We start from the raw sequence: 20426 nt of genomic DNA on the forward strand, positions 1-20426 counted from the left end.
GAAGCATGTTTAGCTTTTCTTCCTCTACGTTGATACTGGACAGCAGACCAGCGGAGGTTGTTAAAGCTCAGTCTCACACAGTTTTCAGTCCAAATGCCCAACAGGAGACTGACAGTTGTCCCCTGGAGGTCTTTTCTGTCTTCTTGATCCTCCAGATCTTCTCGATCATTTTCATCGGCTGGTTTTGTAGGAGGGACATCATCTGGTCCATGGGAGGACAGGTTTGAGGAGTTGAGGTCAGAGGTCAGATGCACCACGCGAGGCTCAGACAGAGGGAAAGAGAAAAAGCAAATAGAAATCAATTAGGGTTTGTTTTGCCATTTTTCTTGTTTTCTATACATATATATTTATGAATCTTATTTAAACTTTTTATGTGATCATATAGTTTTAGTCATTTATTATCCATCCAGTATTATGGCTCCTTTTTGTAGAACAGTTTGTCAGAGAGACCTGAGGGCTAATTGTTCGTACAGCCCTAGTGTGAGGATCTGATTTCCCCTGTGAGCCTCTGTGCCGTCTTGATTGTTCCCAGATATGTCTAGTCTCCCTAATTACCCTCTGTCTATTTAAGCCCACCTGTTGTCCTGGCTCTGCCTCTTAATCCTCTAAGAGGGGCCTTTATTTCCAAAAAGGCTTGGTTCCCCCAATTTAGAAAATTCAAGGAATCACCTGCCTTATTTACCTTCCCTATGACTCGTGTTTAGTCAGAATGCTGGATTTGGGGTGGAGCCCTCCATGCATGGTCAGTAGTTTCMGAGTGTCTTAACATCGGTGGTCTTCATCTCCTCCTTTGGCCAGCTGATTATTCCTGCAGGGTCTCTGATTACTGGTAACTCATAGCTGTTTATCGCACGTATGTTGTTCTTGCCATTGAGCTGGCTTCTCAGGACTTGCCTTATTCGTTGGAGGTATTATTTGGCTGTGGCTCCTTTCCTTGTGACCTCATCGAGGTTGCCATTTGCTTGTGGTATTCCCAGGTAATTGTAACTGTCCTCAATGTCTGCTRTTGTTCCTTCTGGGAGTGAGACCCCTTCTGTGTGGATGACCTTCCCTCTCTTTGTAATCATCCGCCACACTTCTCTAGTCCGAATGACATCCCAATGTCAGTGCTGCAGATCCTGGTGGTGCGGATCAGTGAGTCGATGTCTCGCTCGCTCTTGGCGTACAGCTTGATGCCATCCATGGAGAGGAGGAGACTTTTGGTGGCTGCATTCTTGAGTCAGTATCCGTGGCCAGTCTGGTTGAAGTTTGGAGCCATCCCGTTCTTCCAAACAGATCACTGTTTGGAAGTGATCTGTTTGGAAGAGGGGTTTTCAGAGGGGTTTTCCTCCCCCATTGCTCCTTCCCACCTGCCTCACCTTTCTGATAACATTTTAAAACTTAGAAATCTGACTTGTTATCAAATTTCTGGGCCTCGTCAGAGAACTTGGGAACAGGAAATTTAACAAGGCAAGTGACATCAGATCTGAACCTGTCCGAATGTCAGATGATACATAGGGTGCTCACAGAGAGGAACATTTGAAGTCTGCTTTTAAAGCGGGTGTTTCTGTTTTTTACTAGAATTCCTTTAACTCAAGAATTAAAACCAGTTCTAGGAGTTTAAGATAAATGGTGTTTTTTTTCTCATTTCTGCCTTTGCAATGATTCTGCTTAAACATCTCTTTCTGTAAATACTTCTGTCTTTGTTCTGTAGCCTATACTTGGTTTCACAAAACATTAGGCAATATAAAGATCAAATAATGGTAATATTAGCCTAAATGCAGCCAGTGGCATGTGGGCTATAACTAGCATGTCGTCTTACATTGACTTCCTCCATTCAGTGTGCTAAACAAGACTAAAGACTAAATTAATAAGTAGTTTCTAAAACAAAAGCTCTTTCGAAATAACGCTTATCTGATTAGATACAAGATATTTACCGTTGGCAAATTTCGCAAAAGTAAAAATCTGAAGTTCACTTCGTGGCACTTGGTTACCAGTAAACACACTCGTCTCTTAGCAACAGATTAGCAACAAAAATTGTTATTGTTCAAAAAACAGGATTTCTTCTGCTCTCTCTCAGATGTTTACTTTATGGAACTTTGTGGAACTTGGTTACCAGAAAACGCGATCATCTCTTAGCAACAGATTAACAGCGTAGCAACAAATATATATATATATATAAAAATATATAAATATATATTTTTTTCATAGTACCCCGAAGAATTTAAAATTACTTTCACCCCTGGTTACCACATGTTAACAACAGATTAAACAGTTTTAACTGCTGATAAAAGTGACAGGACACACAGATATGGGAAGTGTGGAAGCTCCTACTGTATCAAATTGACTGAGGAATAACAGAATTAGCCATTCTAAGGTAAAAACCCTGCGCATACAGCGTTCATGCGTTTTTTTCATCAAGATGGCTTCCCACGCCCCCACTGCAATGGCACGGTGCCTCCATTAGGGGGCGCGCCCCACAGTTTGGGAACCTCTGGCTCAATGCAATTGTGGTAATCTGAAAAATGAGCTAATTCGGACTGTATTTAACTCAAAAGAAGCATAGAGAAAACATTTCTGCCATGTGAATCTGTATTAAGAGGGAGGCAACTTTCTAACTATATAATATTTTTACTCTAGTATTTTTTATACTGGATGGAAAATGATATAAGATCAAATCGCTGATGCTTAAATTATTAATTAAAACAACTTTAATTACTGTGACATTTAGGAATTAGGAATAATTTTAGTAATTATAACTGACCTAAAAGTGGAGTTTTGTCTGATTTAACAGCAGACTGAGGAAAAAAGGGTGCATGCGCCTTTTTATTCAGTGTTTTTTCCCTTCCCTTATTTTTCCCCTTACACTTACACGGCGAACCCATCGCTTCAAAAAAAATAAAATGGTCAAATTTTAGTATCAAAAATATTAAGTATTTATTTCTCTGAATTTGAAATTTTAGTGGAAATCTTATTCAATGTAACCATTTCAAAGTCATTTAGAAAATAAAAAGAAAAAAGAGATATCCACAGTAAATAAAGTCTTCACTGATTTATTAGCATGTGCTTCTTTCTTCGTGTCATTTACATGTTAGAAAAATAATGACGGTGAAAAGCGCCAACTCAGAACTCAAACGTCATCTTAATGTTACATTTAGCAGCTAAACCTGATGAAACCTCACAGAGGTTTTCTACTGTCCAGAGAGTTCCTGGTGAATGCTTCGGTACCGCAGCAGCTCCGCTTCGGAAACAGAAGGCCTAAAGTTTTTCAGAGCAGAAGAGAAATCCTCTGCACAGAGGAGGACAGGAGAGTCCTCTGAATCCAGACCTGGAGGACAGAATGGCCAGATTACAGATTATTAGGGATTAACTGCTGATGTTGACCAACAAAAGGCGGGCCGAGGAAAAGAAAATGTGGACATGAGAAAGTAAAGAAACCAATAAAATACATAAATAATTCCATAATAAACCTGGAGTGTTGTTGGTGTACCTCTTAATTGAAAAAAATGCCATGAAAGACTGGATTACAGAACATTTTAAAGCCATTTCTTTGTTCTTACCGTCGTTGATCTGTTGGATTTTTCTCTTGATGGCCGCCGTCATGGCGTCTGAGCACAGAGCGTACAGATCGGCGCCGCTCATGCGAGTCGGGCAGCGATCCACCACATCCTGCAGATTCACGGCCGGATCTAACTGGAACCTAAAAACAGTGAAGACATTTTAACTCAAACTGGGAATCTGTTTTTTTTTTTTTTTTTTTAGCTTAAAGCATCAAAAATAACACCAATACAAAGTTGTGTTGTAGAGAAATTACTGTACAATGATAATAAATCTCATAAAAAATAAAAAGGAGTACATACCCCCCCCCAAAACATATTGAAAGGACATTTCTGAGTTTAAAAAGTTGAAAATTTGATTGAAAAAAAAAACTAACATTTTTTGACTGATTTCAGAATCTTTTTAGAAAAAAATGAAAATTTTGGAGTTTCCAGAAACTCAAAATGTTTCAGTGGAAATTTGCTCCTTTTTTTCTTCTTTTTTATCTCCGATGGCCCTAATCATACCGCACAGATAAGTTGATGTTGCAGATAAAGACATTTTATTTTCCTCTTGCCTCCAGAGGACGGTTCTTACTTTCTGAGGATGGCCTGGAGAACCTGCAGCTGGGAGGCCCGGTCCTCATTGATCCCAACATACACCAGCTTATCGAACCTGCAGAGTCCAAGAGAAGCTCATACTTCATCTCTGCTGAAAAAAACTATTCACACCCTTGGATGTTTTGCCCTTTTATTGCTTTGACAAAAAAACAGTTATGATCAACAAAATGTGGAAGTTTTGATGAAAAAAACAAAAAAATCACCTCAATGTCAGTCAGCTGAATTAGCATTAGCAACATCCACATTTTTAAACACAAGTGCTTTTATCTTAAATGCAAACTCAGTTTTAGTTGAATTACTGCTCTGAATATTGTTTTTTTTTTTAAGCAAAATGTCTTTTTTTGAGTGCATATTCCAGTTAGCGATTAATCGATTGCTGAATTAGTTGACGATTGTTTCAATAACTGATTAATCAGTTAATCTCAATATGTTTTGTCATTGTGAACATTATTTGCTTATTTCTAACCTTCCGGGTCTGAGCAGCGACTGGTCCAGCAGATCCGGACGGTTTGTGGCTCCGATCACAAAAACTCCAGCAGACGACTGCAGCGAGTCCAGTTCAGCCAGCAGCTGAGACACAACTCTGACCAGAGGACAGAAGAGCAGATTTATTTACGTCATGAAGCAGAACACCAGAAAGATTCCCGACTGAAGTCAAAGGTCAACGCTTACCTGTCCATCACTCCTCCAGAGTCTCCACTGCGCCCCCTGTTGGGCGCCAGAGAGTCCAGCTCGTCAAAGAAGACGACACAGGGAACAGCCGAGCGCGCTTTGTGGAACACTGAACACAAACAAAACATTAAAAACACCAAAGGATGAAAACTCAAGATCACATAAAACAGCAAAAACAGTGACTAAGAGTTAAATATATTTATAATCCAGACAGACAACTTAGAAGTCTTTAAAATGTGAAACAAATAAATGCAAAGCAGATAAATCATTTCAAAACATTTGGATATAAAAATAGTCTTTGGGCCTGACAATGTTTCCTGGATTGTTTCTCTCATTGAGAAAAGATATGCAGCACAACAAAGTGTGCTGTGTATCTTTCTGGACAATCGGCAGTAAGGCAGCCATTTGGTTGTTTTTATTTTATAGGTAAGACACATAAAACAACTGAAATGGAAGATAAGTATTTCTTCCTTCTAGACAAATAATCCCTTTAACCATCAAGATCTTCCAAGCTAAATGTCTAAATGTAATTTAGTTGGTAAGGACAATGCACACTAATGAACATTTTTGCAAATACAGCAGAGTTACACAAAACTCTGTTGTCGTTCCTGGATAATAAATTATTTGTCTTGAAAAAATAAACAAAGATTAAAATGACAGAACTATACAAATTTCGTCAATAAATACAAAAAATACAGTCATGATTAGATCAAATGATGAGATTAGGTCTGCCATGATGATCCATTTTGCTGGACGATAAATTGTCCCAGAAGTCATTGCAGTAAACAATAATATTGCCGTTTTGAGACAATTTTCAAGTAATATCATGGTAATAATGGCAAAATAATGCAAAAACATTCTAAAAGATCAGTTAACTTCAAATCTTAATGAACGTTTAACTTTGGAATTGGATAACATTTTAAATATTCAAAATAAATAAACAATAAAACAAATAAAATGAAATATAAAGTCTCTGTAAACTAAATTGTTCTTTAAAAGACGACTAATTGAGACCAGACCAGTAGAAAGAGAAAAAAGAGAAAAACAAATCAAATCAAATAGAAATTAATTTTAAATAACTGATTTAATTGACAGGAACAGATGAGACACAAACCTTCTCGGATGTTTTCTTCACTCTGACCCACATACATGTTGATGAGCTCTGGACCTTTGACACTGAAACAGAAAAGAACCGCAGCTTTAGGAACAATCAAACAGCATTTAAAGAAATAAAAAGAGGAAGTCCACACCTGGTTCGTGAGGTAAACCCACCTGAGGAAGGTCATGGAGCACTCGGTGGCCACAGCCTTGGCCAGCAGGGTCTTCCCCGTCCCGGGCGGTCCGTACAGCAGGACTCCGGTTCGGTTCAGGCCCAAAGACAGGAGCTCGGGACGCTGCAGAGGAAGCTGCACGGTGTCCAGGATTTCCCTCTTCACATGCTCCAGCCCGCCAACGTCCTCCCAGCACACGTTGGGGATCTGTCCGTTCAGAGTTACAAACAGCCGACATGAATAAAATGATTATACAGTCCGTGTCACATTCAGCTCATTTTGGACCAAATCAAAAATCTGAACGTTCTTAAAGGGGCGGTTGTGCCAGAATGTATAAAACAATTAAACTGTTGAAATATCAATACATGGCTGTTTCTCCAGGATTTTATGATTGATTTGTGTTTTTGTAATCAAAATTACAGATTTTGTGGTGACAACTTCGAAATGTTTAAAAGGAATTTTTACGATATTTGCGCTAATGATTGATGTTAAGTGTGACTTTTTGTTACTCGCCGCATCAGTTACGGATTATAACTTGGCATCAAGTAAGGCTGAGGCTGGAGTCACTTAAAACGCAATATTTTGAGAAAATTTGCAGTAAAGTCAGAAAACAATGTGGAGATTTGTTGATTTTGTATGAATTTTACAGATTTGTGGAAAAGCTGGAAGGACTTAAAGCTCAGCGGGCTCCAGAATAACGAGGACGGCTCTGCTGGGCCAGACGGCGTCACCTTTGGGGCTCCGATGGCTTTAGACTGGGCGCTTTGCAGCGTCTCCAGGGCGCTGCAGAAGTCCTGGTTCATGATGGTCACTCCGCTGGAGCACAAGTCCTCCTGCAGCTGGCCACCGCTGTGGAAACAACAAACCCTTGAACAGCGTCCAACTAAATCAGATAAAATCTATGATCTTTAATCTGCCAATGAAAATGCATTATTCAGAGGTTTGGACATTTTCTGTTTCTCAGAAACCATCAGTGACTTTATGTCATCAAGACTTGAAAGGCCGTAATTCATTCTATTTGCTCAAATGTTACAAATTCTCCGTACTTTACATCTTTCATCTACATTTCATGAATAATTTTAGGTTTCTGTCACATTTTAAAGGCAATTTTTTCCCCCTACATCCATTCATGTCTAGTCAAATATCTAAACAGAAACTGATGTTAATTTAATCTTTAAAATCACTGAATAAATTTTAATATTTGGTGATTTCAGGGAGTCCTTTTAATTTCATCATTTTATTATAAATCTATTATATGCACCTATGTTTGCACTGTAAACATCAATGTAATTACATTTACTTGATTAAATTTGTTTTATTTTCAATGAATTATTTCCAGTTTTAAAAAATTAATGACAATTATATTAAGTTATTCATTTATTGCAATTAAGGCACTTTTCACCATTTATATGCCTGTGATAATGCTTGGATTTGTCCAAGTTATTTTACATAATTCATTATCATTTACCTTTAACTGTATGCATAATATGAATATTTGAGTTGCACTCTGATCTATTTTTGGTTATTTCCAGTTTAGTCTCATATCTAGCAACCATAAATATGCATTATGTCATTTATTTTTATCTTGAAAGTAGTAATTCATAAAGTTTTATTTAGTACGCTGCAAAAATTCCCTGATAAAATAAATATTAGCGCCAGCTCTGATTGTAAATGTAGAGATGCTTCTCTTCTGTTTCCAGGAAGGCAATTGTTGCAGTCCGAGTGCATTAGACGCATGGCTTCAGTCTCACCAGATGTGGATCAGCCTCCTGCAGGCAGCTCTTCCAGCTTCAGCCAGCAGAGCGCTCAGATCTCCCAGCACAAAACCCTGAAAAGATGAGAAAATCTAGAGTGAAATCCCTCTTTGCGTTTGGAGCAATCTGACCACTGTGGACCCAGAATTATTAACGTTAATCTACTATCCTCTCAAGCCATTTGAAAATCTATGTATAGGTTTTCATTTCCCTACAAACTACAGCTCCCAGCAGCCTCTTTCTCTGCCACAGAAAAGACTTCAATTTACAAAAAATAAAATAAATAAATAAAATAAAAAAGCATAAAGAGAGTTATCTCTCCTTAATTTAGAAATCGAATTAAACCCAAATAATTCATAGGCCAGGTTTAAGACGTAAAGATCAATGCTTACTGCGGTTAGCTTGGACAGTCGCTCCAGGTTGGCGTCTCTCCCCAGACTAAGCTCTCGACTCAGACCTACCAACATGGTGAGCCGCTGCTCCTCTGTGGGGCTCTCCATCGCCACCTGGTGGACAAATGCCCCCATGACGCCGGTGGAGAGATCCCGAGCTCTGCAAACCGTGGCCACGACTACCACACTGACACAGAAACACAGAGACAACAACACATTACCTCTGTCCATCCTGAACTCTGGCTGCATCACTGCAAAAGATAATTTGTAGAAAAGGATGCAGCTAAAAAAATTGGAGGTTTATTGCAATCAAAAGTCAATTAGTGTTTATAGTCCACATTGTGCTTATCTATCACATCAAATCACAATAAAACACAATGAAGTCTGTGGTTGTAACAATCAACATTTGTACAGATTCAATGGATATAGTAGGGCTGGACGATATGGATGAAAAATGTATCACGATATAAGAGTCGACATTGATAATTATTGATTAGATTTTTGTTTTAAATATCTTTAATGCTACCTTTTTGGTTTTATCCAGTTTTCAAACTTTGTTGTTATGAGGCACAGAGGTGAAACCTTAAACTGCTGCTGTGCAAGTTGCTCAACAGGTTGTTGCTAGGTAACCAAAGAATGACTGAGTTGCTAGGCAACCAAAGAGTGAGTGAGTTATAAGCTGTGTCTGAATTCAGGGTCTGCATCCTTCGAAGGACTGGTCTACGTAGGACGGGTCCTTCGAAAGCCGGGAATAAACTAAAACCGGAAGAAAAATATCTGTGGACTCGGACAGGTCTAGCCTTCACCAACTGTCCCCGCCCCCACCTCAGCGTAACTCATGTTGCCTAGCAACCATGACAGCATGAAGTAGAGAGCGGAGGGGAAATACAAACAAACAACGAAGCCGAAGTTTGTTTTTCAGTCATGTATTACTGATTTCTATATTATTCTTCACCTTTTATAGTAAAGGATGCTGCATAGTAAAAAGGAAATTTCTTAGTTTGATTCTAAAATGTTCAAATGTGTACTGCACTTTTCTACAAGAAATACAAATTATTCACATCGCAGATAGGACATTACGGTTAAATAAACCTATTATGTTTGAAGGCTTAACTTTAATTAATTAATCAAACCGATGTGCTCTGCTTTGAAATAGGCGACGTTATAAACCGAACATTTTTCAACCAGATCTGTCTGATTAATATCGGTGTTAAACTCCCACTCATTGGGGGAAACTACTAGGAGTTTTTATAACAATATGCCAGGAGTTAGGCGTTTTATCTCGGTGTACCGAACCCGGAGCGCCCGGCCAGCTGACAGCTGGCGGGGGGGAGCTGGCTGTTAACGCAGCGGTAGCAGACGGGACCGAAAATGTCAGAGCAATATTGCAATTAGGTGATGTTTTGATGAACCGAGCAGATATTTTAGATTTACACACTTACATTCTCGCCTAAAAACGTTATACCAAATCACGTTGTGTCATTTAAAGTGTTATGTAGCTAAATAATTTGTCGCTATTCACCGCCATTGACGCTCTGCCTGAACGCTCTGTTGGAACCCGCAATGAATTATGGGATATCGTGGGCCGTGAAGGATACACTGGACCCATCCTTCAAATCTGGGGAAAAGAAGGACGCATTTGAAGGATGCATTTGAAGGAGTCTTTGAATTTGGACATGCCTTGTCGCCACGCTATGACGTAATCGGCCTACAAATCCGTCCTTCGAAGGATACAGACCCTGAATTCGGACACAGCTATAGTTGATGCCATCAAACTTTGCTTAGTGAGTAGCTGGAGCTGTTAAAGCCTTTCTCCTCTGCCTACATTTCCCAGAATGCTGTGGGATTCTGGATCAAAGTTCAGTTAAATTATTGATTATTCTATCAGACATATTACCGATGGATACTGATCATGCACCTTTAGCGATATATATTATTGATTTATTGTCCAGCCATACCTACATTTCATCCACTTAAAATGCTATTAGTCTTCTGTAATTTTTTGAAGCACCATAAAAATTTTAATGATCAGATGTTCATACTTATATTATATAATGCTTATATTAAACATATCAATTTGCACGTAATGTAGCAAAGCAATGGTTTCACTTTCTGAGCAGGTTTAATAAAATAAATAAACTTTCTATTGATATTCCAACTTACTGTCATGCACCTGTAGATGATAGTAGACCTCCTGGATGTATTTTTTTTTGTTTTTTTTCTCTTCCAATTAAATCATCATGTTTAAGCCACTGACCTGGCGGGGGCGCTGCCGAGCAGCTGGCACAGAACCGCCTGGACCCGGCCATCATCTTCAGCAGATCCTGGAGTTTTAAGCAGGAGCTGCAGGTTTCTGAGCAGCAGGACGCACGGCTGGAGCGCGTTGGCTCGCTGGAACACCGACGACAGCTTCACTTCTGCAGCTGCAGGAGTGTCTGCACACACAGTCACACAGTTCACCTACACACACACGCACACACAGACACACACATACACAGCAAATGACTTCTTTAAGCAGCAGAACACACCCACGCTACAATTTAGTTTTGCATAAATTCACACAGAAACAACAGATGTAATTTGTAAAGAGTAAAAACTGACATCAGTAAAAACTATATTTTTAAAAAATATATTTTTCTGTTGACATTTTACATGTTTTTTTATTTCATTTCATTAGAAATAAACACATTTGTTCTCTTTATGTTTCTAATTGTGAGTATATTGAACATTTTCTGAAGAACTGGACAAAAACGTGCAGAGTTGGGCTTGTTACAAGTTATATTTAAAATTACTTTTGAGTATTTTTATTATGTAGTACTTTTTACTTTTATTTGAATAATTTTTTTTATGAAGTATCTCTGCTATTAATTGAGTAAAATTTCTGGATTTTCTACCCACTGAATGAAAAACAAACATGTTTTAACCAAAAATTCACCAGACACAGACACACCTGCAGTTTTGTTAAATATTGATATGTTTTGAATTAAAAATCAAAATTATTTCTTACTACACTACTTCCTCAGCCTTACTTGATGTCAATTTACAGTCCGACATTAATCTGATCAAGTTATTTAAGTTCCTTAAAGAATAAAAAAATATATGTTTGTGTCGAATCTGCTTGTTGTTCTTTTATTCTCATCTTTTTGCAGATGAGAATAAATCTAGAAATAATCCTTGCAATAATTTCCAAGGTAGCCCAACAAAATCTGTAACTTATTTGTAATTTCTGTAAAAACGAATAATGAAATTAGACATTAAACTGCACCTTCAGCAGGTGGAGGTTGAGTCTGCGACTCGCCGCTCTGACCACAGTTATCTTTCCGCTGCCTGCAGGACCGTGGAGGAGGACGGTGCAAGCAGACAGAGACTCTCTATAACCAAACACAACACTAATTAGACTTAATTCCTCCTAAAGAGCTGACAAATACAAAAGTCTTATTACTTACATAGTTCATACACTATTCCCACATTCAAATTCAAGCACTTTTTAAGCATTTTCAAGGTAAACTTTTCTAGCACACCTGCAAACAACACAAATGAACTAAAAAAAAAAGGACAGCTTCATTTCAATAATATATGATATAATTTATTACTGTTAATAATGTGTTGTGATTGGGGTCTTTATTATACAGTAAGGACAAAGAAAACTAAAATCTAACAAAAGTTTATGTTTTCATTCAATTTGGTCTCTTACACACAACCCTATAGACCTAACAGGTTTGAGAAAGTTGCAACAAAACTAAAAAAAAGTTTTCCGACACTCAGCAAATAGAAATTTTAAAGGACATAATTCTAACCGACTAACTTCAAACATTCATATTTTTAAATGTCTCGTTTCAACTGTAAATGTTTTCCAAATGTAGGCTTTTAAACAAATGTTAGATTTCACTTTATTACAAAACTGTGTAGTTTGATCATCAAGCACTTTCAAGGATTTAAACAGAAATCAAGCACTTTCAAGGATTTAAACAGAAATCAAGCACTTTCAAGGATTTAAACAGAAATCAAGCACTTTTGACCCTTTGCAACTACATCACTAAATCATTCCAGGCAGGCGCCATGATGGACGTCGGAAGTGAGAGACCGAACTGAGCGACCGAAATGGTTTTCCAAAGTCGTTTTTACCAGTTTATTCTGGTTTCTTCTTGATCCAGTCAAGCAAATCTGTCTATGAATGTAACACACCTGGTTGGGGCTCATAGACGGCGGTATTTCGAAACAGCTAGCTTAGAAACCGACCCGTACCTCCTCCCTCCTGAAGAGTTGATCAAATTACTGACTTTGCCTGAATTCACACCACATGATTTTTATCACGATGTCATAAACAGCGTCTCCCCTTTACACCGGAGCAGCATTAAAAACGTACTAAAGACCGAGATGCGAACCAGTTTTTTTCCATTCATGCTAGGCTACATGACGGTGCGGAACCGTTTCCATGGTTACCAACGGTTAGATTCGTACCTTCTCCATAATGCGATATTTGATATCTTTCTACTCATACTTACTTATAAAGTATGCGTTAGTCTTCTTACCTTGTAAAAAATGTTCGCTACAAATCCGCGATCCAAGGGCTGACATTTATTATTAACAGCTGCAAGTCGTTATAATTGACAGCTGCTATCCGTCGCCGCTGCATCTTTCCTCATTAAAAGTTAGAAAATAAAACAACAAGTTAGATATTTATCCTTCTCTGTTTGACCGCGCAGCATCCTGTGCCCATTTTTAAAGTGAAATCAACTAAACAGAAGCGATATTGGGTTACAGCAGGAGCGCATTGGTTGTTTTGACAAGGCGGAGTAGGCGGAGTTTTTGAGAGCGTGACGTCACGCGCAAAAGGTCAATAAGAGGCAGTGAGGTTACAGCAGGGAAGTAAGTTACCTGTGCTGCAGGTGAGGCAGGATGAGGTCGCTGAGGAGGTCGACGGTCTTGTTGAGGCCAGAAGGAGTCAGGCTGCTCCACAGAGACTCTTCATCCACACAGCAGCAGGGAACAGGGCTGTTGGTGAACGTTCCCTATTAATGCATTTAAAGCATATTCATTACCACTGACACCAAATGAATGATCATTTTCAAAATACAGTTTCAGACTTTGCTTCAATAGGAGGTATAGATGCCAACTAAATGTTTGCAAGGAAAAACACAAAATCTTACCAAATATATTTGGTCTAGTGCAAGTATCAAAATAAGAGAAAGCTACGTCACAAGTAACTTTTCAGCAAAATATAGCAGCTTGTTTTAAGGCAATAATTCCTTTATGTTGATTAAATAGTACTAGTTTCACTGGCAGATTATTTCACTTATAAAATGATAATCCAATGAAACAAGCACTTTTTCAACATTATGGAATTATTGACATAAAATAAGCTCCTGTCTCTTACTGAAAAGTTACTTGTAATTTAATTAAGATATATGCAACAGAAACTAGACCAAAAATACTTGATAAGATTTTGCAGCGTTAGAGAGGAGCATTTTTTCAAAGTAAATAAAAACATCTTAATCCTAAATTTTAACGTATTTATTAATCAGTTTTTCAATCATTATTATAAAATACCAGTTAAAATCACTTAAGATGTCATTTCCCATACTCATCTTTCTCATTGGCTTCCAGTCACATTTATCAAGCTACTTTGCTCCTCAAGCTAGCAAAGCAAGCGAGAAATAAAAAGTTTAGAAAAGATCAAAGGAACCGACCAGCATTGTTCTCCACAGTGGAGGACAATATAAGAACTCCTGACCAGCTAACGTTAGAAAGTAAGAGGCAGCATACATGCTAAACAAATGTCAAAAATGATTGAACTGTGAATAAAAGTGAGGAAAAAAACATTCTAACAGTCGATGTTTTTTCAACTATCTTGCAGCATTTTCTGTGGGTTTGCTAATGCTGGTCTTGGAGCCATGATATCATTTCTGTGTTCAGGCGCTAAACAGAAGCAGATGTTCACCATGTAGAGGGAGGTGTGAGCCTCATCAGCCAGAAGAGCTTCTCCTCCTCCGTTAGCAGATGGAAGAACGTTCTGAACTTTAAAGTACAGAACCGGACACCTGGCAGAGGTCAAAACACAAAGACGGTCAGAAAAAGACTTCACTATAGTAGCTGTGTTTCCATCAACAATTTGACATTTGGAAAATAAATTTGCTTAAAGGAAACAACATTTTCGAAAGAAAACACTTTCTTTTTTTTGGCTAAAAAGTTTTGGTGCTAGAATGTTTTGGGGGTTTTCTTTTGCTTGCATCAAAATTGGATGTTACCACTGGTGCAAACCGCGAAGACAAAAACAACAGGAAGTGGTTGGCGGACCATGTTGCGGCACGGTATTATTGCATGAACAAGCTCATTCATGTGTGATTTTATTTATGTTTCTTATTTAATGCGAACATGCTGATGGTAAAATTGTGTTTTTTCGACATTAGTGGAAGACAAAGTTTTGTGCACGTTTGCAACGGAAAAACAGCTGGTGATTTGTTTGAAGGTGTAACCCAAGTGAAATGTTGAGTTCCATTTTCTGGTTCGCTACTACTGCCCTCCGAAATCTCGCGATAGTTTGATTATATAACTGCAATTCTCGCGAGATTTACTAAGCAGCCAATCATTGCTGAGCGTCTGAGTCACATGTACCACCGTAGCTAATTTGCTGGGTATATTAGCTGGAGTGAAAAGCATGGAGGATTAGAACGGGTTTGGGAGAGCGGAACTGCAGGAGTCTCCGGTTGTGAGCTAAGGGATAAGGGAAACAAAACCGATTGTATGCCTTATGAACTGCGGAATTGGCCAGGTTCGATGGCGAGCTGAAGAATCAGGTTCAAGAGCCTAAAAGGATTTCACCTGTGGTGTGTTAAGATTTGGTTTCCCCACCAGGCTGGTGGGAGACTTCCTGCAGCCCATGAACAAAACTGTTCCCACTCTGATCTGACTTTTGTCAGTATATGAACTGCAGCAAGTTCATATACTTGCTGCAGTTCAGCAAGTATATGATCCTGTTGATCAGGTGAGTTGATCAACAGGATCAACTCACCTGATCCTGTTGAACCGCCCCAGTTCAGGGGGGGTGTATGAACTGAATAGTGTGGCTTGTTGCTGGAACTGTGGAGCTGATTTGTTTTCTTTTGATTTAATATTTCATTCTTTGTGTATTTCCTTTTATTTTAATATGGCCATTTGAATGTTTCTGGTTTTTTTCCTTATTGCAATGTAAATAATTAATCACTGTGAATACAAGGCACTCACATCTGCAACTTCTAGTCTGTCTACTCCTTCCTGAGTCGTATCTAGACTTCTGAGAGCTAGTCCATTGACCTTGTTGGTCATGATCCATTTTTTAGTTAGAAATATAGCATACTGTTTGCACAGATGCTACAAAAAGGTTGTAATCATGAGAACATGTCAACACAACTTATTACTGCAAAATTGCATCTGACTGAGCTGAATTTACATTAGCTAATATTTGGAACGGAAACATTTGTTCACAATTCCAGAGGTCAGGCGTTTCCTGTGACTCTTGACCAGGTTACCAAACTCTGCAGCCGTGACTTTGATGCAGATCTGGATTTCCTCCAGATCTTTTAAGTTTCAGAGTTGTTGCTAGGCAACACAGTGTTGAAATGTCATTTATGTACACGAGTTTTACATCTTGAGCTTCATAATGGCCCACAATTACATTTATTGTATCGTATATTGTGAAAAATTTCTTAAGAATTTTGGTTGTTGTCTCAATAAATGTAAATTAATGGTGCGTTATTATTATTACTGTAAATTTTATTTTTACCATTTTCTCCACTGTTCATCAAAATACACCACTAAATTCAAAAATATGATTAAATGTAGTTACTTTGTGCAGCTTAGTGATATAAATCACATTTCTTTAAGTGAGTTCTTTAACTTTACAAGAACAATATTTGTGTTTGTGGGGCAATGAATGCTTTGAGATGCAATCATAGGCATACAGTTACATAATAATTGTTTTTTTCAGTCATCGTTTTTATTGTTATCATAATAGTACCATAAAATATTGTGATAAAAGTCCAGGTGGAATCTGTTATGTGTGTTTTGTGAACTTGAGGTCCGATTTAACTGAATGAACCTGGTAAAGACCTGATAGCTTTATATTTTTTGTCTGAAAGTGTGTGTTTTTTTTCCTCTCTTTTTTTGCCATAATTGTAAGCATGCAGACAGGTGCGCTGTACCTGCGAATCCCCTCTGCATTGTTTTCCAGCAGGTCTGGATGGTTTCTAGCAGGAACTGTCAGGATGTCTCCCTGTGAAATCACGCTGTGAAACGTCACAACAAACTGTTTAGAGAAAAGAAACAGCGTATGGCAGAGAACTTTCTGCTTCACAGTGAAGTCGTTTCTGTTGAAAATGCCTTCCTGCTTCTTTCCCGTACAGTTAATCAGATTACATTAAGCGGAGGCATTTGGACTGGCAGACCTGCAGTAACCCACCGTGGAGTGGCGAAATGCTCGGCCAGCAGGTTGTCGGGGAAGCTGAGGTTGCTGTGCTGCGGAGAGCTGACCGGCTGGATGTGAAGCTCGGTGGCAAACGGCAGAGAAGCTGAGCGGCAGTAACTGTCAGAGCGCTGCCGGAGATCTTCAAGAGCCGATTTCCACCTCTGATGCAACAGAGCAAAGAGCAGCTCATCAAACAAAGATCTGAATGAGACACGACTGAATGTTTAGTCAGGGTATCTGCATAATGGCCTTAAGACTTTTTAAAACCGCTATTAATCAAATTTAAGATCTGAATCACGACATAAATATACATGAGAAAATAGCATGTTTTATAGCTTTCAAAGTGTTTTGCCTTTGTATGGATTAGTAACAGAAGTGTGCTAGTGACGAATTTATATTTACTGATGATTGATGCAAAAAAAAGCAAGCTTGCTAGCTAGCGAGTGTTTATTAGCAGCTAGTTAGCGGTAGCCTCACAGAATGTAATAATAATGTATGTGTGTGACTCAAACTTTTGCCAAAGAATGTGCCACGAAAATATAAAATAAACAACAAAATTTAAGAGCTGTGGTTAATGTATTTAAGGCCAGTTTATTCTTTTTTATTAATTTTAGACATTTTAAGGACACACAAACATAATTTTATTTTTTTCAATCCCTGAATTATTTTTATCTATTCAGTCACAGCTGATGAGGTCCCCAAAGTCTACTGTCCTGTCAACTTTTAGGTCCAACCCACCTGAATTAAATCACTTAATTACCTCCTTAGTAAGCAGTCAAGTTCTCCAGAGTCCTGCTAAGGATTTCAATATTTGGCTCCAGTGTGTTGAAGTTGAGAAACTCCTGGTGTATGATGTTTCTCTTTACCACACTGGGATCTTGTTATTTAAAAGTTCAAATTGGGTCTTTCTGGACATAACAGCAATTTTCTGAAGTTAATATCTTATGGTTTTACTCACAACCACCGCTCCCGTTTCTGCCAGTTATATTTTGTTGAGCTGTTTTTAAGATTTCTGTCTTGACGCAATGATTTTACCTTTTTATTTTAAACACCAAAGTTTTTTGTGTCTTTGGATCAAATTTCATACTTGGCTGATTATTTAGCTTGTTGAAGAAGCTCCAGGAACATTTACACTGCTTATGCTGACAACTCTTTGGCTGCTGCAGCTTTTTAATGCTAAAACAAAAGTGGAGCTTTTCTGTCACTGTTAAACATGGCGTCATTCATCTTCTGTAAACGGTGTGCTGTTATGTGACGTCAACATTATTCTTCTGCGCATTCGGTGCTTTGGGAACGTAAACCGTTCAGGCCGAAGTCTCGTTGTGGTCGGGGTTAATTATTAGCATGAATGACCACATAAGAAACGTTTGCTTTCAGAATTAAGACATGCAGTGTGAACGTATCCTTACTGAGCAGCTTAAAGTGTGTTTTAAATGTACTGCAGCACCTTCATCCTCAGCGTGCAGCTCTTCACGGGAAGCGTTTCTCCTTCAGTCATGTTGAACCACAGAGTCGCTGAGATGAAACCTACATCGTCGTGGATCATCAGTTCTGGACTCAGATCCACCACTACTGCAGAGACCTGGCGCTCTCTGCAGGGGGGAGCTCTGACATCGACCTCTTCCCCCGGCCCTCTGCCGCCCCCCACAGTCCTGGACAACCTCACCCACTCATGGTTGAACAGCCCCAGCCTCCGAAGCAGCTGCTTGCTCAGGAACACACAGTTGTCTGTGTCCACAAATGATCCTTGCTGGCCTTTGACCCTGCACCATCGGTGAGTGTCCACCACGCGCACGTCTAACCTGCACTCCAGGGCCTGCAGGACGTCTGGCAGCTCAGAGCCAAGACTACTCCAGCTGTCCAGGAGAGACCGAGACCCGCCAAGGCTGTCGGCGTAATGAGCAAAGTCTGACACGCTCAGTCCGAGAGATCTGCAGGGCAACGACGGGCCTGGAGGGTCTGCGCAGTCCCAGTAGTCGGTCAGGACCAGAGAGGTGTTGGCCGTGATCCTCCCCTGCTTCACTGGACTGCATTCCAGCACCAGGAGCTCCAGGAGGCGCTGTTGCACCTTGCAAAACACGGAAAGCAGGAAATACTTCAGATGAGTGAAACACTGCAATATGGTTTACCAATACAATGGCATATTAGGGCAGTTGCAAACATAAAAGGAGTAAATTTCTACCAAAATGTTCCCCAGAAACATTGAGATTAATCTCAGAATTTTCGTTTCCTAGAAAATGTCTGAGATTAATCTCAACATTTCTGGATTTTTAAATTTAGTCCCAGAAACATTCTGTGCTTGTTAAGTCGAACATTTTTGACTTTTGTAAACTTTGAGTTTCAAAAGTCAAAAATCTTACATTTTGGTACTCAGAAAGTTTCATGTTTTTTCTAGAAAATGTCTTAGATTAACCTCAAAATTTCAAGATTTTTTTGTAGCAAATTTTTTGACTTATGGAGTTAAAAAATGTTCACGTTTTTTATAGAAAATTTCTGAGCTTAATCTCAATTTTCAAATTTTTTGGCAGAAACGAGAGAATTTTCAGAAATTCTCTAAATTTGTTAGGGCCAATGCATTTATCTGCTGTCGTACATTTCACACAAACACCACATTCTGTCACTTTACAACCAGAAATTGTGTATTTTACTCCAGCTACATGTGTTAGATAAACACTATTGCATAACAGAAGATGATCCTGAAAACAGTGAATAAGATGGCGCTTAATGAATAATAAAAAGGATATCATGGAGGAAATAAATTTAACTTTGCGAGGATAAATGCTACAGACTAGAGATTGCATGGACGAATAAAGGAGCCTAAATACAAATGTAGGTTACATTTATTAACGTCTTAAAAATGTAATGTCATTCATTGTTTTTCTTCCACTTCAACATGATGCGGTATTTTGTGTTTGGCACATCACAGGAGACCCTATAAAACACCGAAGTTTTGCATTTGTAACTTGGGGAATGAATGAAGGTGTGGATGTTTGTGAAAAAGCCCGTAGGTCCAAACAGTTTAGGTTAAAAAACTTATTGATTTAGGTTAAAACCCTCACCAAGAGGAAAAACAAACTTATGTCAGTCGTTATTAGGCCAACAACATGAATATAAATGTGCTAAAGTTGTTTTCTTTTGGGTTATTTAGCTAAGTAATGATCAATTCAGAGTCTCACCTGCCCCATGTCGTCTCCAAACAGCGGATGATGGGGCAAGAGAAGCGGGTCTCCTTGACGGGCCAGCGGCTCCTGGCCCAAGTGACAGAGCTCCAGCAGGCCACCGGTGAACTGCTCCCCTCCAGCCCAGCGGAGGCTCTGCCTGCTGCGGGCTCCGAGCACCACCCTGTCCAGACTGACCGGCTCCAGAGGCCTGACAGTTCCGGCGCATGAACACCGCTTGATCCGATAGTGGTTTAGGAAATACTGGCTGGCGAAGAAGCGGACACGTAGTCCGGAGTCGCTGTCGGCAGTTAGGCAGCTTCTGCCCCCGGCGCTGCTAATCTCCTCCATGGTGGTCGGGTGAACTTGCAGTAAAATGCCCGTCCTGTCACAGAGCTGAGGCCGGTTCGGTGTGAAGAGGACGATCGGCTGGTTGGTGTCATATTGGAAAACAGATTCCAGGTCAGGTTCCAGGGCCAGAACATCCAGAGGACTAATGTGTTCGGGAAAATTCTCCAAACAACTCAACTGAACCTGCGCCGCCATGTTGGACTTTCCTCACCGCTTAATAGTTGCCTACATGTGTCGGTAGCGCCACCT

General features: G+C 39.3%; 1 protein-coding gene and 2 long non-coding RNA genes across 3 annotated transcripts; 1 reads left to right on the forward strand and 2 right to left on the reverse strand.

The window, feature by feature from the left end:
- The first annotated feature begins 6 nt into the window (after positions 1-6).
- On the forward strand, positions 7-17872 carry LOC103469659 (uncharacterized). Its single transcript, XR_534387.2, has 4 exons — positions 7-128; positions 9621-9625; positions 14176-14181; positions 17862-17872. It is a non-coding gene; the product is annotated as an uncharacterized LOC103469659 (long non-coding RNA).
- LOC103469655 (uncharacterized) lies at positions 137-2006 on the reverse strand. The gene is made up of 2 exons (XR_534386.1): positions 683-2006; positions 137-421 (listed from the first exon to the last, which is right to left on the reverse strand). It is a non-coding gene; the product is annotated as an uncharacterized LOC103469655 (long non-coding RNA).
- Positions 3017-20408, reverse strand: pex6 (peroxisomal biogenesis factor 6). Its single transcript, XM_008417477.1, has 18 exons — positions 19845-20408; positions 18116-18736; positions 16663-16829; positions 16406-16489; positions 14167-14266; positions 13104-13237; positions 11491-11596; positions 10483-10685; positions 8226-8412; positions 7831-7907; positions 6811-6928; positions 6081-6286; positions 5923-5984; positions 4809-4917; positions 4603-4719; positions 4114-4191; positions 3540-3679; positions 3017-3307 (listed from the first exon to the last, which is right to left on the reverse strand). The coding sequence occupies exons 1-18, from the start codon at positions 20370-20372 to the stop codon at positions 3171-3173; spliced, it is 3174 nt and encodes a 1057-aa protein (XP_008415699.1). The 5' UTR covers positions 20373-20408; the 3' UTR covers positions 3017-3170.
- Positions 20409-20426: the final 18 nt, after the last annotated feature.

This window comes from Poecilia reticulata, linkage group LG1 (genome assembly GCF_000633615.1).
Source record: "Poecilia reticulata strain Guanapo linkage group LG1, Guppy_female_1.0+MT, whole genome shotgun sequence".
NCBI classification, from domain to species: domain Eukaryota; kingdom Metazoa; phylum Chordata; class Actinopteri; order Cyprinodontiformes; family Poeciliidae; genus Poecilia; species Poecilia reticulata.

What these genes read in the sequence shown, in the direction of transcription:
- pex6 (XM_008417477.1), bottom strand. Translation starts at nt 20,372, where the DNA reads ATGGCGGCGCAGGTTCAGTTGAGTTGTTTGGAGAATTTTCCCGAACAC. An exon ending in AGGAGGCTGATCCACATCTG is followed by an intron (nt 6,929 to 7,830) that starts GTGAGACTGAAG and finishes TTGTTTCCACAG; the next exon opens with CGGTGGCCAGCTGCAGGAGG. An exon ending in TGAAGAAAACATCCGAGAAG is followed by an intron (nt 4,918 to 5,922) that starts GTTTGTGTCTCA and finishes GTTTGTGTTCAG; the next exon opens with TGTTCCACAAAGCGCGCTCG.